At 51.7% G+C, this 25890-nt stretch overlaps 3 protein-coding genes across 3 annotated transcripts; 1 reads left to right on the forward strand and 2 right to left on the reverse strand.

The window, feature by feature from the left end:
- Positions 1-3574: 3574 nt before the first annotated feature.
- LOC144149543 (glucose-6-phosphatase 3-like) lies at positions 3575-6895 on the reverse strand. Its single transcript, XM_077681166.1, has one exon. The coding sequence runs from the start codon at positions 6678-6680 to the stop codon at positions 5598-5600; it is 1083 nt and encodes a 360-aa protein (XP_077537292.1). The 5' UTR covers positions 6681-6895; the 3' UTR covers positions 3575-5597.
- Positions 6896-7864: 969 nt separating this feature from the next.
- On the reverse strand, positions 7865-18079 carry Brr2 (U5 small nuclear ribonucleoprotein l(3)72Ab). The gene is made up of 3 exons (XM_077681157.1): positions 17214-18079; positions 10944-14351; positions 7865-10230 (listed from the first exon to the last, which is right to left on the reverse strand). Exons 1-3 carry the CDS (start codon positions 18030-18032, stop codon positions 8020-8022), a joined length of 6438 nt encoding a protein of 2145 aa, XP_077537283.1. The 5' UTR covers positions 18033-18079; the 3' UTR covers positions 7865-8019.
- Positions 18080-18265: 186 nt separating this feature from the next.
- LOC144149537 (uncharacterized) lies at positions 18266-21516 on the forward strand. The gene has a single exon (XM_077681158.1). The coding sequence runs from the start codon at positions 18289-18291 to the stop codon at positions 20863-20865; it is 2577 nt and encodes an 858-aa protein (XP_077537284.1). The 5' UTR covers positions 18266-18288; the 3' UTR covers positions 20866-21516.
- The last annotated feature ends 4374 nt before the right edge of the window (positions 21517-25890 follow it).

Genomic DNA, 25890 nt, shown 5'->3' on the forward strand with positions numbered 1-25890 from the left:
TGATTATCTTGGACACTAGTTGACGGACCGAAAAGGTAATGGCATATTTCAAATCAGTGGGGAAAAAGCAGCAAGACTGATAAGTTTCACAGAGTTCGCTTAAAAATCAAAGGAAGCTGTTTTAAGAGCAGCGTCCCCCTCAAAATAACAGATTAGTTTACTGCTCGCCAGTTGAAAACAAAGGTCACGTCATGAATCTGGCATTGACAGTCACAAAGAGATGATGAGAGTTTGGAGTGCCGAATGTTTATGACTTTGTTGCAACCTGAAGGGTGTTCCTGCACTGCTGATCTGTTTTAGCTTACGATATTGTGAATCCCGCCTTGGTCTGTTGGAGTATGGTGTGACACGCAAAGGGAAATTCACACTTTTGAATAGTCTTTTTTTGTTTTATTGCATTGTTGCTCTTTCTTTTTAAACTTTTGGAGTGCACCCCACCTTTTGCAAGCACCGCGGTCTTCTCCTCGTCAGTGCAAATTTAAATAATTCCATGCCTTAAAGGTTGTTGGAGCCCGTCATGACAGGAAAATGGCACCACATTGCAGATTACCTGCTTTATCTGTAACTGGCTTGCCTACTGTGTCTAGATTCAATTTGTGGGTTGCATTTGAGTCCCATATTTTTGGTGCGGTTTTTCAATTTACAAGATGTTTCTTTGTATTTTGGTGTGTGCACGCGAGCCTACGTGTTATTACCACATTTTCATTTTTGGCGTGGTTACAGAGCCAAGGCTGTAAGGCACAGATTTTGGCAGGGTGTATTGGAGCTGAAGTGGCCATGAAGACAAAATAGAAGTCTGCTTCATTCGAAAGATTTATTGTTTTATAGTTCCCCCAGCACTTGTCCAGCAGCAAATGATGCTTGAGGAATCAAACACTGAGAAATCCAACAGTTTAAGCCAAAATTTCAATTCTCCTGCTGCATCGTATGTTTCGTGACATCAACAATGAACTGAAACAAAAGGTAGTATGTCGACTGGGGCTGCCACCATGTCCCAAACTGCGTTTTTGATAACCATAATTATCGTCTGGCATCCTAGGTCACGTGGCACAGCAATACTGCTGAAGGACCAGTGTTGCACAGGGTTTGCTTTTGACTGGACTTTACCTGCCATATTTTAAAGTGAAGCTTTCTATGAATCGATTGATTGTAGGGTTTAACGCGCCGACGCAACGCAGGCAATGAGGCTTGAGAAGCAGTGTCGTGTCAGACAACGTAGTGGAGGGTTCCGGATTAATTTTGACCGCCTGGGGATTTTTAACATGCACCGAAATCTCGTGCACACAGGCGTTTTTGCTTTTTGCCTTCATCAGAAAAGCGGCCGCCGCGGCCGGGAATTGAACTCGCGTCTTCGGGCTCAGCAGCGCAACGCCTTGGCCACAGAGCCACCACAGCGGGTCACTTTCTATGAATCACTGATGGTGTTTGATGTTGCGTCCAAATGTACTGCAGGAGAGCCAGCTTTACACAATTTGTTTCACAAACGATGATGATGATAATCAAATGCTAGGCACACCAGCCCCTTAAGAGAAAAAAAAAAAAGAGAAACGCTTTCTGTGGTGGGAAGCGAACCTCGGACCTTTGCGTTATGAAGCCGATGTGTATTCAATTATGCCATTCTGATACGGCCAAAGCATTTTGGACTTCGACTCCTGCTGCATGGGAGAAAGCTTTGCCTTTTAACATCTCTCTCTTCAGAAAGCAGCTTTGATTTTTTTGTTGCAATTGATAGTAATTGTTTCACGGAACATCCGGTATGACTCGGCAAATAGGGGCATGCAAGTTTCCGTGCCGCTTATGTCGATTGGCCAGTGTCGCATCAGACAACACCACGTGCCTGACGGCCGTGTTAAGCTGTGTCACACAGCAAATGACTGCACTAACTGCTTCTGCATTTATGCGTTCATAATTTTCGTTGTTTGCCCCACCACTCTTAGTGCTGTAAAAAGAATACGCACTAAATTCAAGCGCAAGTAGTTCATTCTGCAATTTTGTGACCCCTGTTTAGATTCCATTCGTTTTTTGCCGCCGTCAGCCAATCGCAGCAAGCTACCCATAAAGTCGTAAAATCAGTGCAGCAAAGTTGCTGGTTATTCGGATGCCTGTTCTCTGTTTCCCTCATTGTATAGCCTATCTAAGCGAAGTTTGCATCATAAGCAGCGTCAGTGTTGTTCTAATGAGGCAATCTTTCGAATGAACTAAACTGCCATTTTGTCTTCAGGACTTTTACGTAACCCAAGGTAAAATGTCTTTGCATAACAGACTGCGTTGTATGCGAGCCAGCCAGAACAGTTTTTGCAGCACCCCAGGCAGATTGATTTTTGTGCTGCTTTATGCAGAGCAATACCTAAAAAGTGCTCTCTTTCCTACATTTTTGTTATTTGTATGTGTCATACCCTCTGTTCTGGTCAAAAGGTGTTGTGCTGCTGCTTTTCTACATTTTTGTTATTTGTATGTGTCATACCCTCTGTTCTGGTTAAAAGGTGTTGTGCTGCTGATAATGAGCATTCCGGCAACCATTTTTTTTTTTATAGATGAAAGTGCTTCCGTGTCGAGAAATTGGCGCGTGTTGAAAAGTCCCAGGTGGTCTTAATTATTCCGCAGCCCTCTGCCATTGCATGCCTTATGGCCCGAGTGTACCATCAACGCATGAAACCCTAGAAATTTGTGTGTGTGTTGTAGGGCGTCACTTCTCAATTAGGAATCATTTTAAAAATACACGACAGTGGTGATTCTTTATTGCACTTATATCACATTAGTGTGGAACAGCCACTCAATGGCAGCTACCGGATTGGATATGCACTTTGTGAGGGATGGCCGAGTGCAGACTTGGTGATGGCAGGCTTACGTTGCGTACGACAAATGTCCAGTGAATTTCGTGAAGCCGTTGTCACCTGCAACTCAGGGCAGACTTTTTTTTTTCATTTTATAATAATGGTTACAGTGCGAGATGTAAATACTTGCTTGGTTTGCGTCGTACAACTCAGCTGGCATTTTTACGTGGTCACTGAACAGTGTGGAAACAGTTGTGGCAAAATGCAGTTGTATCCGTTTCACAACCAAATCTGTGCCTTATGTCGCCATTCCCACCTGTAGAATTTCCTCATCGCATAACAACACCTAGAAACGTTCGCTTTTCTGAAATGTGCAAAAATGTCATCGATTGACCACTGCCATCGCACCCCACTACAAATCTTGGGACGGGTTTCTGAGGGATGATTTCTTGCACAGTGGAATGTTACACGACAGAAGCGACATTCGCAGTGAAAACATTTTCCTGGTGCTGTTGTGTGTAATAACCGAGTGTGTGTGTGACCACTCATTGTTGAAAAGTTGTTGCTTATTCCCAAGTGCAGTGTTGGGGAGCAAACGTCGTATTTGGTTTTTGTTTTGTTTTCTAAAAAAAAAACATGCTTGTACAATTTGCACAGCACATGCGACTGAGGTTTGATAACGGATGCAAGTGTTGAGTACACTATGAAGTTTGGAAAATAAAGGTTCCCGTTTTACAAAAACTGCTGCAAGGAAATTTCTTTCCCCCCCTCATTTAAGTACTCGACACAAGGCCAAAAAATAGTGCTCAATGTTTATCATTTATTGGTTCTTTGCTTGGTTCTTCAACATGCAGCCATGCATTTGCAATGTGCGAATAGCAACACAATGCCTGCTTCCAGAGTTCCGCATTTACTCGATTGTAACGTGAGGGGCGACTTCTTTTCACTGCATCGAGAAAAAAATTTTTGTATTCAATTGTAACGCGAGGGCCAAGTTCAGGTAGCCAAAATTAGGAAAAGAAACTCGCATTGCAATCAAGTAAATGCGGTAGCTCAAAATTCTAGGTGCTCTTTGTGATTCAGCTTCCCGCAGCCTATGAGCTGCTTCGAAATGCATAATCAACATTAGCAGGTGAACCTAAAGCACAGAGCTCCACCTAGAATAAATGAAAAATCAGATCTTGGCATAATTCTTTTCGTCAACAGAGATTCACATTTAGAGACCCACGAGAAGGGCTTGAACACCTATGTTGAGAAAATATACGCTCTCCCCATTACCTTGTAACACCCACAAAAAGGACTGGACGGCTAGGCCATCTCTAAATGTGGTATGTATCACTGCAGGAAAGACAAACAACAGAAAAAACTCGCGATGGAAGGTACCTTGTGAAATTAATCTTAGCACTGCACAGAAGATATCCACCAACCAAAAAGTTGCGACAAGAAGGCATCCCCAGATGTGGGCAGTCGAGAACCAAGAATTGCTGCCAAGTTCTGTTCCAGTTTGATCTCTGGGAATTGCGGTGGCCCCCCTTGCGACCTTGTGCAATGCCCCGCCAGCTTTTGGCTGCCAAGTCTTCACAGGCTCTAAAATTAGCTCTTTATAAAGGTTTCCCAACAGGGGCATCGAGATGGGAGAGGGAGGCCACTTTGGCAGGTTTTTTTTTTTTTCTGTTTTTTTTAAGCTTCCAGGCAGTTTTATTTTTTGTCCTCCCAGAAAATACTCAACATAAGGGCAGAGGATGGAAATGCAGCTTATTCGGCTGCAACAATTTCAACACATTATCTTTTTTTGCTGAACTCTCGGAGCACTTTAGGGCATAGAGCAGTAAATGTTGCACTACACAGTTACTTGTGAAACTTGCTCATCATCACAGACGGTTGACATCTTTGCGAGCTGTTGAAAACACTGCATCCAACACGACACCTTGCTTGGTATTTTAAACACTATAACACCCCCTATCAGCTTCTAGCACCGGTCTACTGTCCCGACTTTTGCAGACCATTTCTGGGCTGTCTCTGTTTAGTCAAGCTTTCGTTGAAGTGTTTCATTTTTTTCCTCCATTTTGCTCAACCTCTGTATCCTTACTATGGTGGGTATGCCATGACATATCAAGCTGTCAAACTGACAGCGCAACAAAGAACCATCCTAGTCTAGTGTCAAACACGGTTTGACACTAGACCATTTTTAACTTGTGCTAGACATGACGCACTTGCATACACAGCAAAAATTGCACAACAGCTATCACAGCCTATCACAGTTTGCATATGTTGGGACTAGTAATTTAGATAAAAAAGTTTCGTAAACGAAAGGTGTATAAATATATTATGGTCAAAACTTTACCACTCCCATAAGGCGCAAGTGTGCACCTTACCTCAAGAAAAAAATATCATTAGTACATTGCGTAAGTTACGCGGTAAACTCATTTTAGGCAAAAGACCACAAGTTCTTGTTTTCACAGCTCAGATAAGCCACTTTTTTCTCCTTCATGACCACAGCATGCACATTTAGCACACCGTTAACACAAGTTGAAATCTGCTTGGCCGATCACTTTCTACTTTGTGCAAATGTCAGCTAATTTACATTAAATCTTAATGGAATTTGTGCGACGGTCCCCAACAATGTTTCCTTCAATCTAGCTCGATAAATTTTTTCGGCAATGTGTTTGTCGTACAAGTCGTGCCAACCTGTGTCACTGCAAAGTCCCACAGGGCAAACCACCCTGATTGTTTATTTCCCGTCCCCCCAGAAGTGGAACTTCCAGCTGCTTCGTAATGTCCTAGCCTTTGTTAGATAAGTTCTCCCACGCCCTAACAAGCGGTTCAGTCTTCGTCGCTGGAGCTGCTCTCGGCACCCCTCTTGGTGCAAGGCTTCAGTGGCGGGTTGACCTGCCGGTAGTTCTTGTACAGGACGTACGGGACGCCGTAGCCCACCGCGAAGGCGAAGAAGAAGAACTGCGTCAGGGCGCCCGCGTAGATGAAGACGTCCCGCTTGGGCAGCGGCAGGCTTAGGAGCACGCGGCCGATGCCGATGCCCGCCACTCCGGCCAGCAGCTTGACCCAGACGGGTGCCCTGCGGGCCCCCGCGAGCACCTTGGGCGCCGAGGGCCGCGACAGGGCGTAGCCGAGCCCCAGGGGCGCCGCGATTCCGCGCATCATGCCGTACAGCACGGTCGTGCTGATGTTCACGTAGCGCGGGTCGTCGCACGCCTGCAGGGCCAGCTTGACCGTGTGCTGGGGGTCCAGGCCGAGCGCCGTGAGCGCGCAGAAGGTGGTGGAGCAGGTGAGCGCGATGAGGCCGCTCAGCGAGGCGTACTCCCGGAAGCCCCACTCGTCCACGTCCAGGCCGTCGAGCACGTAGCCCGTGGCGACGCCGATGGCCAGCCCCAGCACGACCTGGTGCGGGAAGTGGGCGCCGATGAAGACGCGCGAGGCGCCCACCAGCGTGAGGAAGACGCAGTACGAGGTCCACACGAAGCCCCGCAGGTAGCGGTTCCGGCGCTTGCGGTTCTGCTCGGCCCAGCGGATCGCGTAGCGGATGACGACGAACCAGACGGCCGCGGTGACCATGACGTGGCCCGAGGGCGAGCCGGGGCCCGTCTCGCAGGTGAGCGGCGTCTGCGCCAGCTGGACGTTGATGTCGGCGTGCATCTTGACGTACCAGAAGGGCCGGTGCTCGTTGAGCACCCACTTGATGGCCACGTTGAGGAAGTCGGAGCACGAGGTGGCCACGAAGATGCGCACGCCCAGCGGGTGGTGCAGCGGGAAGACGAGCGGGTACAGCCACATGAAGGTGCGCGAAGGGTCTCCGGCCGACGTGACCCACGAGAAGAAGCGGTCGTAGCCGTCGAACTGCTCCTGCAGGTGCTTGGTCATGTGCGCGCCCGAGGTGTACACGTAATCCATGGTGGACGTGTGCCGCTGCCGCGGCGGGTCCAAGTGCAGTACTTTTCGAGAATGCCGAGGCCGGCGTACCGGCTGGGCAGACTATTCTAGCCCCCCGTCGTACGACCGGCGGATTCGTGGCAATGGCGGCACGTCGCTCATGTCGCTGCCCATCCGGCCGACCGGCGGGCGCGTGAACAGCTGGCAGTCTTTTTCTCCTCTTTTTTTTTTTTTTTTTTTGGCGGGGGGGGCGCCGCCGCTCTTTTCACGGCGCAGTTGCTAGGGCATAGCCTAGGGGAACGACGGGCACCGGTGCGCGACCTGGTGAAAGACAAAGAGCGGGGTTTAATGGTCTTACCAGGTCGGATGACCTAACGAGGTCATCCTTGCAATGCTGCACGAGACTCCATTAGGCCGCTGACCCATAAACACTCCTGCACGCCACCCCCACCCCATTCACTCCCCCTCCCTTGAGCAGTGGGAGTCTGCGCTGACCAGCTCGGCGCCGGAGCATCAAATCGCCCTGGTTAGAGTGTCTCCTCCTAGCAACCCTACCCTGGTGCACTGAGCCCTGTATTCGGCGCAGGCTCGCGGCCCCCTGGACGTAGGAGGCTTACCACGTCCCTTTCCAGCTCCCTTGGCTGCTCAATAAAATGTTTTTACCACCACCACCTGCACGCCATCACATCACCGGATGGGCAGCGATGTTCAAGTGCTGACGCAAAGAAGCCGCCAGTCTTGAAATTGTGTGAATAGGTCACACACATAAAACATGACCAGCAACTTCGAGCACGGAGGGGTGCTAGCTAGCTTGTGTGATTTTGAAGTGGAAGAGATTTATATGTGCCTGAACGGGGGCAGTGTAGTACAAAATTCATCTCGCCTGCGAAGGCCGCTCAGCATCTAGAACCTGCAGTGTCTGGGTCACTGGCACACAAGTTTTCAAGCCCTGCCTGGGTTGGTCCAAATCGACCAATGGAACAAAGTATTGTAAAAATAAAATGAGAGAGGGCTTCTCGGTTGGCCTCATACTTACCTGTCAGCTCTTTTGCTGTTACAGGCCATCTTTTTCACTCAATGTACATTCACTGCTAACAATTCTAAGCTGGTGCTGTACCAACTAGTTAGTTGCATCAGTCAGTAGGTGCTCTTCCTCAATGAGGTTTACCCTGTGGCCATGCCGATAAGTTCCTTGACAAAGGAAGTGCAAGGTTTGATCGCCTTTTATTTCACAATGGAGAACGAATGCTATATACAAGCGGCATGAGAGCCCAATGGTAACAAACGGTGACCAGAATAAGATCCCCAACAAACATATGCCTCAGCCAGGCAGGCTGTCCAAAAGAAAAGCGTACAGGGCTTAGTCACTGTCGCTGTCGTTGCGTTTCCGTGAGTCCATCTGGCCCACGTGGATGGTGAACTTGTACTCCTGGTCGCAGCCCATGTAGGAGTCGCTCATGTAGTAGAGCGTGTACGTATGGTCCCCTGGTGCGGGGGCCACAAAGTCCAGCTTCACCTTGGCCTTCTGCTGCAGGCTGAGCCGCTTGATGGAGATGAGCGAGTTGCTCTTGGACTCGCCAATCACCACCCACCAGCCCTCCTCGCGCTTCTGGGGGAAGAGCGGCGCGATCACCGGACCCACCACCTCGTCCTCCCGCTCCAGCTGCACCAGCACGTTGACGGCCGATCCGCAACGGATGTGCTCCTTGCCCTGGATCTCGTAGGTGAGCTCGATGTTGGGGTACCGGTTGCAGAACTTGGCCACGTCTGCCATCTGCCCGTCGGTCAGCTGGAGCAGCTTGTTGCGGTCCTCATCCTCCAGCTCCATGATGTCGAAGACAGTCTCGACGCCATGTTCCTGGCAGCGCTTGACCACATCTGCTGTGAAGTGGGGCAGCTGCTTGAGGTAGGAGTCCTTGTTCCACAGGGCCTGGGTGACCATCTGGGCCAGCTCCATGGCAGCCAGGGCCGGGGTGAGCCACCCGTTGGAGCTGAGCACGTCCACGCAGGCCTGGATCAGCCGGATGGCCTTGCCCAGGATGTCCTCCGTGTCCGACTGCAGCTCGGCCGACAGCTGCATGCGCGACAGGTGCGCCTGCAGCAGCAGGTTGGTCTTGACGTGTGGGTCGCTGAACTTGGGGTTGGTCAGCTTGTGGGGCAGCCGGTTGTACAGCTGCCGCAGCACGTTGTCCTCGTGGTGCCGGATCGGGATGCTCTCGTACTCGGCCGCGGAGCTGATGATCTCCAGCAGGCCCCGGATCTTGGTCTTGGAGTTCAGTGACATGCTGAACAGCTCGATGGTCGTGTAGTTGATGTAGTAGTAGGCCGCAATCATGCCCAGGTTGAGCGGGGCCACGTCCATCTCGTCCTCAATGCTGATGCACTTGCTCTGCTCCAGGTCGTTAAGCGTGTTCTCCACCAGGTCCGACAGGTGGTCTGACAGGTGGCGGTGAGTGACCCCCTGGAGGTTGTAGTAGTTTGGGTTCTGGGTCATCCTCCTGTAGAGGAAGGTCCACGTCAGGTAGTCCACTGCGTCCTGCTTGTTCTCAATGGTCTTGGTGACGATCTCGGCGTTGAAGTGGTCGTGCAGGCAGTGGTCCAGGTGGCTTTCCACCGGAAGCGGCTCGTACAGGAACTTCTTGAAGAAGTCCTTCTTCGAGGACTGGCACAGGAGCAGGCACTTGCCGTCCTCGTCGACCAGCGGCCGGTTGGCCCTGCCCACCATCTGGAGGACGTCGGTGACGGGATAGTCCTCGTAGGCGTGGATCTTGCCGTTGTAGAACTGGGTGTCCATGACGATGACCAGGTGCGCTGACAGGGACAGCGCCCAGCACAGACTCCGGGACACGACCACCACCTGGATGGCACCGCTGTCGAAGAGCTGCTCCACCAGCCGCTGGTCAGCCGTGCTGAGGCCCTCGTGGAGGTAGGCCACCCCGTTGCCCAGCGTCTCCTTGAGGGTCTTGTCGGTGATCTTCTCCAGAAAGGGCTTCAGGTCCTCCTCGGTGCAGTGGAGGAACTTGGAGGCCTGGCCCTCGGAAGCCGAGTAGGTGAGGATGTCGATGGCCGTGAGGCGCGTCTGCTTGCGGGAGGGCACAAAGACGATGACTGGCTTGCGGGGCGAGTGGCGCATAATGCCCTGGTAGACGGGCTTGCTCATGGAGAGCAGTCGCGAGGCGTTGTGGGTGATGTTGAAGCCCTGGATGTGCAGCTCCAGCAGCACGGGCCTCACGTTGGGGTGGAAGTTGAAGGTGGAGTTGACGTTGGCGCCCAGCCACTGGCCGACGTCCCGGGCGTTGGCCAGGGACGAGCTCAGGGCCAGGATGCGGATCTGGCGCTCGATCTGGGAGGAGATGTAGCGCATCCGGGAGCAGATGACCTCCAGCACGGGACCGTCCTCCCCGCCCACCAGGTGCAGCTCGTCCACAATGAACAGGTTGATGTTCTGGACGTTCTTGCGCTGCTTCCACCGACGGGACAGCACATCCCACTTCTCGGGCGTCCCGATGATGATGTTGCCCTTGGCCAGCAGCTTCAGGTCGGTGCCCGTCTCACCCGTCAGGATCACCACCTGGCATACGGGAGGTGGAATGGGGACAGCACGTAAGAATGCAGAAGCACCACATGCGAACGCTTAAGCGCTTTTACAATGCAAGGAAAACTGCGGTAACTTAATAGGCAACAATTACTTCAATGCACAGTGCTGATACAAATTCAATTTCACTTTCCCCCAAAAGTTTTTTGTCAAAACAATGAACACTCTAATGCGCCGATTCATACAGTAATATGGTTTTCATTCAACAATCACACCTTCTTCTTGAAGGATACAAACCTCATAAGAAATAAAAACTTACTGCTGACTAGTGAGGAATAACAACTGAAGAACCCATCCTGTGGGGGTGGGTTCTAAACTTCTAACTAATTAGCCTTACCAATTCCATGCAAAGTCCATACGTAATTATGAGCTTGGGACTGTTTGCTTTTTTGGCACCAGCTGAGCATCCGGATTTATTTCAGCAATTTTTCAGTTGAGAGAAACCATGTGTACCATGGCAAATTATTCTGCACCCTCCTGGACACTAAATGGGCACAAACTTGTGCATATTCGGTGAAAGTGATAAAATAACTGAGTCAGTAAGATCCCCACTTCAGGGCCTGTAGAGCTTTGGTTGAATCCCCAATGCTAAAAAGTGTGTTTTGAGGGTGTGTCCACACACAAGCACACACAAAAAAGTTTGAAGATTGGTTGAGACAAGCAAAGGAAGAGCAACAAGCAGTTATTACCTTCTTGTTCAGCTGCAGAGAGAACTTCTGGGTCCAGTCGGCATAGATGATCTCGGCGAGGGCTTCCTTCGGGGTGACGTACACGCAACGCCCTTCCGGCACCTGGGAGAAGAGGCGCAGGATGGCAAACTCGGCACAGATGGTCTTCCCACTGCCCGTAGGGGCTCCGACAAACACGTTGTCGTCACTGCTGTAGATGGCGTTGAAGACCTGCGTCTGGATCGGGTTGAAGAAGGGGAACTTGTCCTTGTACAGTGCCTCAAAGGTCGGATTCCGCAGAGCCGACACAGGCAGGGGCTGCAGATCCAGCAGCTCCGTCGGAGGAGGGTACTTCTCCGGGAGGATCAGGTGCCGGAAGGACACGGGCAACTGCGTCTCGGCGCTGATCCACCGGTCGGAGACGATACGGATGAAGTACTGCGGCGGCAGGGGCTCGAAGACAGGCACGAAAAACTTGATGAGGTGCTCGTCCTGGGAGAACTTGCTCTTGAGCAGGAAATACTCGTGGTGCAGGATCACCTCCGAGTCGACGTCCTCCACTAGGATCCAGAAGGCTTCCGAGGTGCCGTGGATCTTCTCGTCCCACTGGAAGTCCGGCGTGATGGTGAGCTCCACGCGCAGCATGGAGCGCGTGATGGGCTGGATGTGGGCGGCCAGCTCCAGCTTGGGGAACTGGTGCACGTACCGGTGCACAAGCTTGCCCAGCTTGGGCATGCGCAGAAGCTCGCCGATCTCGCTCACGCCCAGGTCGTAGAGCCGCTCCCAAGGGAAGTTCTTCTTCTCCACCTTCTTGACCACCTCGTCGGGCACCTTGCGGAACTGGCGCAGCGGGGTCATCGACTGCCACATGCGCTTGTCGATCATCTTGCACAGACTCAGTGCCTTGTCTGTCAGCTGTGCCCAGCCCCGGTGCAGCACGATCTCGAAGATGGCGCGCATCAGCCGGGCGGCGCTCTGTGTCACGTACACCATGTCGGCCATCAGGGCCAGCCCTTCCAGCTTGAGCTGGGAGATGTAGGCCTGCAGGAGGACGTTCACCTTGGCCGTTGGCTCCTCCATGCTTTCCTTGATGGGGATGGGCACGCGCTCCATCAGCTTCTGGAGCTCCAGCTTCTCTTCCTCGCGGATGGTGATGTTTCGGAACTCGCCCGAGAGGGAGAAGACCTTGAACAGTTCGATCTCGCTCAAGGTGGGCTTGAGCAGCTGGTTGTAGGTCGCCATGGTCTCGTAGGTGCAGTAATAGTAGCTGGCGATGCGCCCAAGCTCTGTCACCTGCAGGTTGCCCGACTTCTTGTCGAAGCGCAGCAGGTTGCTCTTCTCCAGCTGCGCCGCGGCGGTGAAGATGAGGTCGGCACGCCTCTGTTCCAGCAGAGGGTCGGCCTTGATCTCATCGTGCGAGATGCCGTAGAGAGTGGGCGCTCGGAGCATGCGAATGTACAGGTAGGTGTAGCCCAGCCAGGTGCACGCATCCTTGACATTCTGGATGTTGCCCAGCACGATCTCTGCGTTGAGCACATCGGGCAGCTTGCTGATCATCTGGCTCTCGATGGGCAGCTGCTGGTTCAGAAGGGACAGGTAGTACTGAAGCTCACTGTGGTTCGTGATGAGGATGCCTTCACCCTTGGTGTCGTACTGAGGTCTTCCTGCTCGTCCAAGCATCTGGAGGACATCCAATGCTCCAAGCTCCACCCAGCGCCCCTTCTCCGGATTGTAAATCTGTGTTCCCTTGATGATTACAGTATGGGCAGGCAGGTTGACACCCCAGGCGAGTGTGGCTGTCGACACGAGCACCTGGATGTGACGGTCAGCAAACAAGTCCTCAACCAAGGTACGGTCCACACGACTCATGCCGGCGTGGTGGATGCCGAAACCGTAGGGCAGCAGGTCCTTGAGCTCCAGGTTCTTCACTTGCTCTGCTTCTGACCTGAGCACCTCCGTGGAGGCCGAACCTTCCCGGAGGAAGTGTCCCAAGGTGTCCTTCTCGAGGCACATGTCTCGGACAGCCCTCGCAGTCTTCCCGGTCTCCTTCCGCGAGTGGACGAAAATGAGGATCTGGTTCTTGCCAGCATTGTCAATCACCTTCTCGTAGAGAATCTCGTTCATGAGCTGGAAGCGCTTGATTGCCTTCTTCTCCGTGATCCCAATGTACTGCTGCTCCAGCGGCACGGGCCGAAAGCTGTTGTCAAAGAAGAACAGTCCCTTGGCCGGGTTGACTCGGAGGAACGTGGCCACGTCCTCGTAGTTGGGCAGGGTGGCGCTGAGGCCCACCAGCCTCACATCCTCCTGCGTCATCTCAATGTTGCGGATGGTTCTGGCCACGAGGGCCTCCAGAACGGGCCCACGCTCATCATGGAGCAGGTGGATCTCGTCGAAGATCATGAGCCGCACCAGCTGCGTATAGGTGCGCTCACCGCCCTTTCTGGTGATGATATCCCACTTCTCTGGCGTGCACACGATCACCTGGGTGGCCGTGATCTGCTCCCTGGTCAGCTGGTGGTCGCCCGTCAGCTCCGAGACGGTGATGTTGTACGAGTTCAGCCGCTTGCTGAAGTTGCCCACCATCTCCTGGACGAGGGACCGCATGGGCGCCACGTAGATGATCTTGAACTCGTCGCCATTGATGGAGCCATCCGGGTTGATGTGCTTCCCAATCTCGCGCATCATGCAGAGGAGGGCCACGTTGGTCTTGCCGGCGCCCGTCGGGGCACACAGAAGCAGGTTCTCGTCCGTCTCGAGCGCGGCCTTGTGGAGGCGGCTCTGGATGCGGTTAAGGCTGCGGAAGCCCTCGAAGGCCGGCTGGGCGTACTTTGGCAGCTTGTCCACCGAGACAAGCGCCTCATTGGTGTCGAAGGGCTTGGGCTTGAGGGCGGGCACGTGGATCTCCTCGTAGCCCTTGCGCTGCTTGCGGAAGGAACCATCCGGCAGCTGGCACCGCTTGTTGGCCATGAAGTGGCTGCCGTGCTGGAACTGCAGGTCTTCCAGGTCCAGCATCTTGCACTGGTTCATCTGGGGCGCGCTCTCCTCGTCGGCGTCCATCGGCTCCAGCTCGGCGTTGACGCGCGCCTGGCGGGCCTGTGCCCGCCGCTCCCGCTCCTCCTGCACCACGTCATCCTTGTCGGTGTTCTCGAGCTGGCGGAGGATGCGCTCGAGGTCGGGGTCGGCCTGCATCTTGTCACGCAGCTTGGCGCGCTCGGAGGCGCTCTGGGAGGAGGCCAGCAGGGTGCAGTAGAGGATCATCTGGCGGTGCTGCCGCAGGACCTTGATGAAGTCGAACTGGTTGAAGCCCAGCAGCAGCACCAGCTGGTTCTCCACGTCGCGGTCGTCCACGGCCGTCTTCAGGATGTCCAGCACCTCGCCCGCCTTGGTCTGCGCCACCACGGGGTCGTCGTAGAACTTGCTCAGCTTGCGCTGTTGGGGTACGAGAGAATGAAAAAACGTGGAGGCAAAGTTCGACCAGTACGAATTCGCTCAGGCTGTACCTTACGGATAACGACAATGAAGTGAGTTTGAAACATTGTCTAAATACACCTTACCAGATTGAAGCCTAGAATGTTGAGGACAAGTTTTTCTGGCCGATTTACACGCACATTTCAATGAGCAAGTGCACTTAAAACTGCTGTTTTCTTCGCACCATCCCCCGCAAATTTGACAAAACGGCACATCCACAGGGCTAAATTTAGCAAATTGATTAACCTGGCTGAGGGCAAGAAGCCAGACTTAAACGTGAAAAGAAACATTAAAAACCAACGTGGCATGGCTGAGGGCAAGAAGCCAGACTGAAACGTGAAAGGAAACATTAAAAACCAACGTGGCAATCATTACGCTATGTAGTGCAGCAGCCACAAACAACACGTGTTGCTCTTTTTATTCTGCCGCTGCCACCCTAAAGGCCCAACCACATGCACATGTAAAACGGACGTACTCACACAGTGACGTAAACTGGCATAAGCGCGTAGGGAACCGGCAGACTTCACCATACGCCGAATACATTGCTCCACATTTGTTGCACCCTAGTCAGAGCCCGCCAGACATCGACACAAAACTTTCGGGCGCACGGTGTTGACATAGACCTCTGGCGGTGATCTTATCGATGTTATCTGTCGGCCAGGTCACGTAACAAGAAAGCTAATTTATAAATAAGCTAACATTACTAATAATTCTGTGATAAAACGAAGTAATTTGTAAAATACGGAGAGCAGACAATGGGAGAAAACACGCAAAACAACGAGCAACTTCGGGAGCATGGGAGTTCATGCCAAGTGTAGCAGAGGGTTTTGTGCATGCCAAGCAAGCATGCTAACTCTCACTCTCAACATTTTTAAATGTCCCAAAGAAATGTTTTGGTCGTTTCTGCATTAAACGTGTGTACTTTTGTGAGAATAAGCGTTATTTGTTTTATTTCAGTTAAACTGTAGTTGAACTGGTCGCCACAAAGCTGAGTTCGGGGTAGTCTAGCCACACTGCACGGCGCATTGAAGTACACTGGGTTTGCACGCGCGTTGCGGCGCCTATGTGGTTACTCGCCCTCTCTGACGTCGTCAGTCGGCGTAAAGGCAGCAGCGGATGTTGCTGGAGGTGTACGTCGTAGCGCGAGTATGTCGATTTTACGTGTGCATGTGGTTGGGCCTTTAGGCTCTAGAATTGAATACTTGGGTTTAAACTGCAAAATGGTTAAGCTTCCAACAAATTCACTTGAACAGCCCTTTAACTTTGCTGCGACGAAGTAGGTCAGTTACTGCTTTTTACGTAGTGCTGTTAACCACGCGCCAGGTACGGCTTAACAATGCCCTACTGCAGTGAAAAGCTCTCAGTGCGATCGACACATCCAAAAGCAAAAACCAAGACCATTAACAATGTAGATGCTCAACAACACACATCGAAGCATTTTTTAAAGGAGGCATGGCTCCGACTGCATCAAGCACCGAGTGAAAAACTTGTTGCTGAATACCACTAGAGCATTACTGAACGAGTACAGGAAATACCACTGCAAATTTTGCTTCACGTCTGTTTTCTGTCTACTCGTTTTAGCCATGATTACGGACACCCTGAGCAGTATCCAGAACGCTTCAGGTTACTCTCATTCAGTCGCCAATAGGCCGGCTATTGTCAGGGGGCCCAACAGAGTGCTACAACACGAAACATTACAGTAAAAGTAAAATTTCTTTCGTGACTAGATGCAGTCAACTTTTAAAACCTGAACCACGCTGTCTACTGCATAAAAGGGCTCAAGCGCAGTTAGCAAATAAAATGCACCACGCTGCCTTGAAGCATATCCAACAACGGAGTGTCTAGCATTATGTCCAGACATAGCTGTCGCTGAAGTTATGTCTGATTATCTGTAATTTTTATACGCTGCAACTTACAGTGACTCTGACTAGTCACTGAACGGATGCGGGTTGGTCCGTTGCGTTAAAAATCCAGACTGCTCTCACCGTGAGCTGTGAAGCAGACGCAAGGTCTGGACGTAATGCCAGCCACAGCTGTCTAATGTTACAGCTGGATGCAACTGCAATAATCACAAAAGTTTACGTCCAGGCATAGCCGTTGTTGGGGTTCACCCAATGATCCGTAATTATCAAAAGTAATAGCCTACAGTGACTCTGGCTAGCCAGCAAGCGGTAGCAGTGTTGGGTAAAAATCTTCACAGACTGCTCTCGCTGTGAGTTGTGAGGCAGATGTAATCTGGGCTGGAGCATCTGGACGTAACTTTCATCAGCCTACTCAGGTCCACTGCAGAACGGTCAATTTAGCACTTTAACTAGTTGCTGCCTTCCAACAATACCATGTAAGCAAATTACAACAAACAACGGCAACACATTATGTAAAGGTTACTACAGCATCCTGTCAAAAGCTTTTAGCATCATTACCCTCGGCTTCCTGCTCCGATGTGACCGCAGCCAAGTGATTCCCTCTTACCTAGTGCGATCAGTGCCTTAGTTGATGGACAGGTAGAAATCATGCTTGTTAGGCTCTCGACTGACCATTCAGTCCATGGGCTCCCCTCAATGTCGGGCAGCTATGTGCCAGTGACAAATCACTGTTCTGCTGCATTCGTGCTGCAAACACAGGTCACGGATTGGTATATATATGTTGAGAAGTAACCTTCCCCCAACTGTCGCCGTGCTATTTAAAATTGAAAGCAATTTGTGCACCGCTGCTCCTATACCGTACTGGCGCGCATATAACTGTTGACAGTAGAATCAATTCGTCACGTTCACTGCTAGAACGTTACGCAGTCTACCAAGACACCGGTTACAACGCGATACCGACCTGTAGCCAGTAGGCGTCGATCTCTCGAGGATGCAGGGCGCCTCCCTTGGATCCCTTGCGACCCCCTTCGCGGCCGGCTATCAGGTTGGTCGCCTGCAACGTGGTGTCCAGGTGGGCCTCTTCACCCTCGCCTTCGTCGTTGGAGTCGTCCTCGCGCACCTCTCCCACGATCTCGTCGTCCTCGTCGTCGGACTCCTCGAACTGGACGTTGACGCCGTACGTCTCGTCGATGTTCTCCTCCACCACGGGCTGCTTTTCGTCGACGCCGTAGTCGGTGATCTTTTTGCACAAGTTCACGAGCAGGGCGAAGCGTTCCTCGGCCACGGGGCCCAACAGAGCCTCGGTCTCCTTGCGGCGTTCGCCCTCTTTGATGCGGTCGCTCTTGAGCACGGCGAGGATTTCGTCGGCAGCTCCGCACAAGATGTCGCGCGGTTGGTCGCCCAGCGCTTCTTGGATGAAGCTGAGCAGCACCTCGTACGTCTGCTTGGTCTCGGTCGTCTTGGGTCGGTAGAGTATCCCGACGACGTCCTCGACGCCTTCGGCCAGCAGGGACTGCCCTTTGAGCTTGGCGGCGTCGTACCGGCTTTCGTCGGACGCCTTCTTCTGTTGCTTCTTGGACTTGCGCTCATCTTTGCTAGGCTTGGTCCGCTGGTAGCGGTCGCCCATACGCGATCCCTCGAGTTTGCCCACCAGGGAGACGACTTCGCCGGTCGCTTCATCGCGAGGCCTTCGCTCGATGAGCCGGGTGTCGGCCTGGAGGACGAGGTTGGAGTTTGCTTTGTATTCGTACTGCAGCGAACGTGCGGCGACGTCCGCCATGTTTGTTTCCTACATGCGACGATTTCCGTACGTTTCATTCTCCGCCAAAACATGGCGCCACATAACCGTGCCGGAACCGCGAGGGTGCAACACTTTCAAGCTAAATGTTTCTTCACATTTTCTCGCTAAAATGACATTTAAAGTGTTTTATTTTAAAAGTAAACAAGAAATTAGACCTTTTAACATTTTTAAGGGGTGAACATTTTGTTCATAGACCCCACGTGGAGCTCGTTGGCGTCTCTTTTCAACTCGCGCAATGGCGGCCGTCAGCATGGAAGCCGCGACGGCGTCCCTCGTTTTTCAGTATTTGAACGGTGTTGACAAAGCCCTCGCGAACCAGTTCCAGAAGAAAAAGAGCGCCAAGTCCCTGCCGAAAGGCGTTCCACAGCTGGACGAAGTAGTCAAAGGTTTCTTCGAAGGAAAGCCCCAACAGCGCAAGCTTCTCGTGCCATGTGCCGCCGGCGGCACCGGTGCTGCGTCAAAGCCGAAGCACGACGTGTCCTCTTCGGATGAGTCTTCAAGCGAAGATGAGGCGAAGCCATCGAAGCCCGTGAATGCGACTCCAAAGGCAAGCAACGCCCAGGCGAACGCAAAGCCGGGCAAAACGCCCATCCCCGCTCAAAAGCGCAAGCCCGCTGCGGCCGCACGTGAGGACTCCGATTCGGAGTCATCGGTGGATGAGGCGCCAAAGGGCAAGGCGACGCCAAAGCAGGCTGCAACTGCGCCCAAAGTTGCGGCAAAGCGCGCCAAGCCCGAATCGGACTCGTCCGAAGAAAGCTCCGATTCTGACGCCGCGGGCCCGCCAAGCAAGAAACCCGCCGTGCCTACGCCGGTGCTCAAAGCGGCGCCCAAGAAGCCCGCAAAGAAGCAGGACAGCTCGAGCAGTTCTTCGGACGACGACGACCCCCGCAACAAGGCGGCGTTGAAGAAGCCCGCTACCGCCACGCCGCAGGCCAAGGCACCTGCGAAGCAGGCTGCGTCGGCACAGAAGAAACCGAAGGACAGCTCGTCCGAATCAGACGATTCCGACGACGAGGAAGAGACGGCGAAGCCCCCGCCTCCGAAAAAGACCCCGGTGAAGCCCGCGCCCAAGCCACAGGCTGCCAAGACACCGGCCAACAAAGGCGCCAAGCCGGCTGCACCCGAGTCCACCTCTGACAGCTCCGATGACGAGGCTGAACCGCCGAAGAAGCCTACCACCCCCAAGGCCCCCGCCGCGGCTGCAAAGGCCACCCCAGGCAAGGCTGCTGGCGCAAAGGCGACCCCGGCCAAGCCACAAAAAGCCGACGAGAGTTCTTCCTCCGAAGAGAGTGAGGATGACGAGCCCCCCAAGAAGGCGTCCAAGCCCACGCCGTCTGCACTGCAGAAGGCACCGCCAAAGGGTGCTGCCAACCTGCCAAAAAAGAATACCCCGGCCAAGAAGCAAGAGTCCAGCGAGAGTTCTTCCTCAGAGGAAAAGGCAGCCCCTGCTAAGGCAGCCCCTTTGAAGCAGGCAGCCAAGAAGCCGACCCCTGCCAAGCCAGCAGCAAAGCCAACCCCGGCCAAGAAGCCAGCGGCTGCCAAGGACAGTTCCAGCTCTGAAAGCGACTCTGAGGACGACACTCCACCAGCGAAGGTGCAAACACCAAAAGGCAAACCAGCTGCTGCTGCTGCTGCTAAGGTAGTGCCAGCAAAGAGGCCAGCGCAAGCCAAGGAGGAGAGCTCGGACACCGAAAGCGACTCCGAAGACGAACCAGCACCTCCCAAAGCAGCCGCAAAGCCCACACCTTCCAAGAAGCCAGTGCAAGCCAAGGAGAGTTCGTCCGACTCCGATAGCGACTCTGAGGAGAACGCAAAGCCAACAACCCCGAAACAGGTGGCTGCAGTCAACAAGCCAAGCTCCGCAAAGAAGCCAACTCCCGCGAAGAAGAGGAAAGAGGAGTCCTCTTCCGAGAGCAGCGATGAGGAAGAGGCGCCCAAGCAGGCCCCCAAGAAAAGCCCCGCCGCCACACCCAAACAGCCAGCCCCCGCAAAAACTCCCACAAATTCCGCGAAGAAGCCCGCAAAGGAGTCCTCGAGCAGCTCCTCAAGCAGTGAAGAGGACGACAGTGCAAAGAAGAAGGTGACCAAGACTCCCCCAGCAAAGCCCGTCGGAAAAGGAACGCCAGTTGCCGCTAAGCCTCAAAACGGTGACGACGACTCTTCGTCAGACTCGGACGACGACGACAACAGGTGGCCGGCGACGAAGCCGGTGGTGACACCAAAGGGCAAGCCAGTGCAAACACCCAAGGCCACCCCCGCGTCACAAAAGAAGCCTCAGAAGAAGCAGGAGTCCTCCTCCTCCGAAGAAAGCAGCGAAGACGAGGCACCGCCGAAACAAACTCCGTCGAGCAAGCAGCAGAAGCCGGCAAAGAAGCCCGCGGCCGAGGAAGAATCGTCCGAAGAAAGCAGCGAAGAAGAGGTGCCGCCCAAGAAGGCAGGAAGCAAGCACTCGACGCCAAAGGTGACAGCTAGCTGGGCGGAAGAAGAGCCGAGCAAGGGCAAGAAGCAGAAGAAGGGAGAGGTCACCCCGATGCTCAACGGCGGTGGCGATCCGGGTTCCGCTGGCAAGGGGAGGAAGAACTCGCCCTTCCGGAGGGTGAGGGCAGAGGAGGTGCAGATCGACCCCAAGCTCCGCGACAACTCCTTCGAAGCCAAGGCCAACGCGAGGGGATCGTACGGCGAGAAGGCGTACAGCGTCTTGAAGAACGTCAGGGGCAAGGACTTCAGGCACGAGAAGACTAAGAAGAAGCGGGGAACCTACTCAGGAGGCAGCATCGACATGGGCGTCAACTCGATCCGGTTCGACGAATGAAGGGAGGGCCGCATCGGCACTTTGTACAGGGCAAGTCATTTGTCGCGTGGTTTTTAATCGGCCATGACCGGGCGCTCTCCTGCTCGGAAGATTGGCGCCGCCCCAGGTTGGCATTTTCGGCTTTTGTAACCATTGTCAGCGGAGCCTCAACCATCATACGAAACGTCATTAAAAACTTGTCTAGGACAGTTCTTATTGGTTTCATCACTCGGTAGCGATAGACGAGGTTGCACTGATGCACTTGTCTCGCGCCTTTTGTGCGATTTGATGTTCTAAGCATGGTCGGCTGCACAGCTTCGGGCTTTGTTTCCATCGACATTAGCATTGGAGGCTTTGGGAATGGGACATTGTTGCATTGCATGCTGATTTAAACACCTGTTTTCTCACCCACAGTAGCCGCTGTATCTTGATAAGAAAGCACAAGGTTATTGTCCCCTTGTACGTTATTCGTGTGCACATTGTTTTGCAGTCGGTGGTGTGTAGTCGCATTCGATTCTGACGTTCAGAGGGGCTGTTTATTGTGGACATAGACATTCACCCCTGCTTCAAGCAAACCGTTAACACCTCGTGTTTGGTCACTGCAACTGCTGCTTTTATGTATCCAGCTGTTAGAAGTGGTTAATGGGGGAAATAAACGGCTGTCTTGAAATACGGCTTGACTTTTTATTGAGTAGAAAGCTGTTTCATTCAAAATACGTAATGTTTCAGTGTAGCTGTACTGGTTAGAATATTTGAATAGAATGAAATATTTTGGAACTTGTTTCGACAATTGTACCGTGTAAACTGATCAAGGTGTCGTGTTGATGCCAAGGGGTGTTTGTGTGGTTAGCTGTGTGTGAAAAAAAAAAAGACGACATTAATGCAACGCAGAAAGCAGGGCCTATGAGGTGTTCTATAAAAATGGGTGCAGGATTAATTTAAAAAGACAAACTGACCATTGGTCTTTGTGCGAGCAGGTGCATTAGACTGCTGGCTGTCAAGGGCTCAAGCATGGTGGTTCAGGAAAGAGCGTCACTTCACTAGCAAGCAGTGTAGTGGAGTGCTGTTTTATTTATTTCAGTTTATTGGGATAATAAGAGTTGGGAACTTTCAGACTGATGTACGAGATGCTCTCAATGTGTTTTCACCGTAATGCCAGCTCATTTATTCCAGTGAATTGCGCTTGAAACAATGCTGGTTTAACTGCTGCCATGTGACAAATAAATCTGCAATAACGCAGTCCCATGTCCTGTCCTGAAGTTTATACTGACAGCGAGTGTCGTTCCAATACAGTGGCATGTTAACTCGGCCAATGAGTTAGGCTGTTGTGTATGCAAGAAATTAAAAATATGCAGCCAACAGGCAAGCGTTGCTACTAAAGTTATGTCCAGTAATGAAAAAAAATGACATGCTACTAAAGTTATGTCCAGTAATGAAAAAAAATGACATGAAAGAGAACAGCAATAGTTCTGTTCTTTTCTGCTGTTGGAGCCTTTGCGCCATTAGCCAGTGATAACATTGATAGCAAGGAACATAATTTAGGGGAGGTAAAAGAATTTCACACAGTTTTGTGACCATGCTTACCTGCCAGCTATCTGTGTTAGTGTGTACAAACAATGGAGGAAGCCTTCTAAGTAACAGCTCCTAACATTGTCATAGCATGGTAAAAAGGGAAGGCAAAAATTGCTTTCATTTCTTGGAGGAAGTGCAGTGCGAACCAGTGTCAGACCAGACAGATGTAGACCTTTCAGCAGAAAAACACACTCCATGTGAACAAGAATGGCGAAGGCTGCAATTGTCCTTTATGTCCTTGCACTGCAAGAAATTTGCAATCCACCTTCATCCCCTGTTTGGGTGAATGAGGTTTTGGCGTGGACACAGGCAGTGGCAGGCCTACCACTTTCAAACCCGGCTGACCAATCTTAAAAGCGAAGCCGGTTGCAAACAAGAAATTAGCCACTTGTAGAACGAAGTTAAGTGGGCAGCATAAATGGCTTGGTTGAAAAGGGGGCCCAAGTTGACTAAGGATACTTGCAAGAGTGGAAGCTTGGGCGAGTTGGTAATGCATTGCATTGGCGGGAAGCGCAATAAATTGACATGAGGACAGAGAAGAGAACAACAACATAGACAAGATGAAGCGCTTCGCCTTGTCTATGTTGTTCTCTTCTCTGTCCTAGTGTCGATTTATTGCGCTTCCCGTCAATGCAGGGATACTTGGTTTGGTTAGGACTGCTGTGTGGTCTTCAATGGCATCTGAAGAGTATCGCAAATATTGCCCATTTGTTCACTGTTTGTCAATGGGACCCTATTCAAGCAACACCATGGTGTGTTGTTTCGTGTGGAGGTGACCTTTGTTTTAATAGCATTTCACTCTGTTCACATGGTACCCAGATGCTGAAAGCTCATGTGGTGTACTTTACAACTTGGAACAGGTTAGCTTTTAAACCACTCCTTTGGAAAGCTTTGTATGTGGAAATGCTGCTGTTGGTTGCATAGAAGCTCCTCCTCCTCCACTGTGAAAATACCCTGCTGACGAAGAAAACCTGTGAACACCTCTGCGATGGGAATGGCTGTATAATCAAAGGTTTCACTGCTTCCCAACTGCCCGCCTGTCAGAAATGACAAGTTTTACAGGAGCCCGTCTGGTCGTGGAAACCCACAAACAAATAACAACTGACAGGGTCAGTTTTTCATTGCTCTCATGCCCACGTGTCAGTTTAGCACAAACACGTGTTGAGGGCTAGTGCACAATGTTTAGCCTGCTGGTCTGCCAGTGCCAATAGAAGCTTACGAAGTGAATCGGTAGTTGAAATTTGAAATGCCGTTTTTTTATGAGTAGCTAACAAATGGCCGGGGTATGAAAGCTTGCCAGAAACCAACAATTGCTTCCATGGTGATGCATTTTGACTGCATCAGCCTGAAGCACACGCAGCCAGAGACACGGCGGCTTTTCTGAGCGACCTTTTTGGGGGCCCAAGGACCACCACCAGGGCAGTCAGACGGTCCCAAGTTGTCCGGTTTCTTCCAAGCAGTAGCTTCACCATCCATAGCAGCAATTGCAGCGGGGTATACCTGTTGAAAAGACCTGTCAGCGATCCCTACTTCTACTAAAGCGCCTTAAGCATGAAGGCTTCACCGTGCAATTCCAGTGGATCCCGTCGCACGTCGGTGTAGCGGGAAACGAACATGCTGACAGCTTAGCCAAGGACGCCTTATCTTCTACAAGGACGGTGCAAATGCGGTGCGATTTCCAACGCATACAGAAACAGACCGTTCGCGAGCACTTAGGCAGCTGTGGCGCCCAGTACATCAACCAGTCGTGACGAAGGGCCTGAAAAGAGCCGAAGCCTGTCTGCTCCACCGCGTAAGAACAGACTCAGTCCGTACACCAGCTTGGCTACATAAAATCAACATTGTTTCATCCCCTTTGTGCCCCTCGTGCAGTGTGACTGGTGACATTGATCACTTCATTATGAACTGCTCCAAAACCAACCCTGAGCGGACGACCTTTTTTCGTGATCTCCAGAAGTTAGGAGTGCCCCATGCTACATCGGAGGACATTATTTTTCCTAGGGACCACTGGATTGTGCGAAGAGAGGTGTCTCATCTCCTACTCGGATTCTTGCAGTCCACAGGACTAAGTGAGGTGTGGTGACATAGCGTGTCTGTTATTTTAGGACTAAGTGATGTGTTATGACTTTGAGAGATTTGATATGGTATTGGGGACGATTAGGCGGAGAAATTGCCGGCAGCTATGCAAGGCTAAGTCTGCCTTATTCAACAATACTTACTACTACTACTACTAATTGAACCTGTAGCCATGCCCTTATGTGGGTCTAATGTGCTCACTAGGTTTTGCCAGGTTGAATGGTCGGTTAAGTTCCTGTCAGCGCAAAGGTAGCCAGCTCACTGCCTGTTTTTGATTGCTGCCCTGGTATGGCATACAAGAACGCTGCTAGGTATCAAGGTATAGTCCCTCAAGTGAAGCATGTACACAGCTCAGTGCCAAAATTTTCTAGGCCATGTTGAAAGTGCATAGGCGGCGATGAATTCTAAGTACAAGCTTACTTCTCGAGCGAGGGCAAAACGTTTTATTGCGGAAAGCTAGAGCAAGCAACTTTTTCCTACTGTCATGAAATACTTTGGTCATAGTCAAACATTGAGCGTATGCTTTCAATTCTTTCTGACCCAGAAACATTTGGCATGACCTAGAAAATTTTGACAAAGGCTGTACATTACTGTTGCGGTCACTTTAAGTAAATACATTTGTTTTCACATGATAATTTGAACTGTATTCAGTAACAATTTTAGGGCAGTTCGCACTGCAGAGCCCGTGGTTATGCATAGCTGTCGCAGGGAAGAAACTGGTTTTTAGTGCTTCAGCACGAGTGTTGTGAAAAAGTGAGCTTTGAAATTTCATTGGGTGTGGTGAAAGGGTTGATTGATTGTAGGCTTTAACGCGCCCACGCAACGCAGGCGATGAGGCGCGCCGTAGTGGAGGGCTCTGGGTTAATTCATGACCACCTGGGGTTCTGTAACGTGCGCCGAAATCTCGCACACACGGGTGTTTTTGCTTTTCGCCTCTACCAGAAAAGCGGGGGTGAGCTGAAAGGAATACTCACTGTTCAGGGTTTAGTATTCCCCCTTAGAAGAAAGTAACAATCGGCAAGAACATGGGGCATGACGTGGGGAGTGCACCTCAACACATCACCAATCCTTAGTACAGGATTCCCATGAGGGTGAGTTGGCATTTTACCCTATTCTGTACTCACCCACTACTTTAAAGGAAAGGAGGATCAGAGCCCTACATCTTGTTCTACTACTCTATAATGGTGCAACACAACATGCTCGTGCACAATTTTTTTTCTTCTCTCGGATCTACGCACACGTTGTACCCCATGTGATAAAATCATGCAGTGTCTTTAAAGCTGCACTGCGAATGATGTCGAAATATTCCATCATTACTCAAAGATTGCAGCATTTCTCTTAAAAAGTGTTGTGGGTAGTTTGTAATGTTTCGTTTCTATCGAGAAGCTGTGTGGTGAA

Source organism: Haemaphysalis longicornis, unplaced genomic scaffold (assembly GCF_048455015.1).
Source record: "Haemaphysalis longicornis isolate Haplotype H1 unplaced genomic scaffold, Haemaphysalis longicornis Haplotype H1 scaffold_8, whole genome shotgun sequence".
In the NCBI taxonomy this organism is placed as follows: Eukaryota; Metazoa; Arthropoda; class Arachnida; order Ixodida; family Ixodidae; genus Haemaphysalis; species Haemaphysalis longicornis.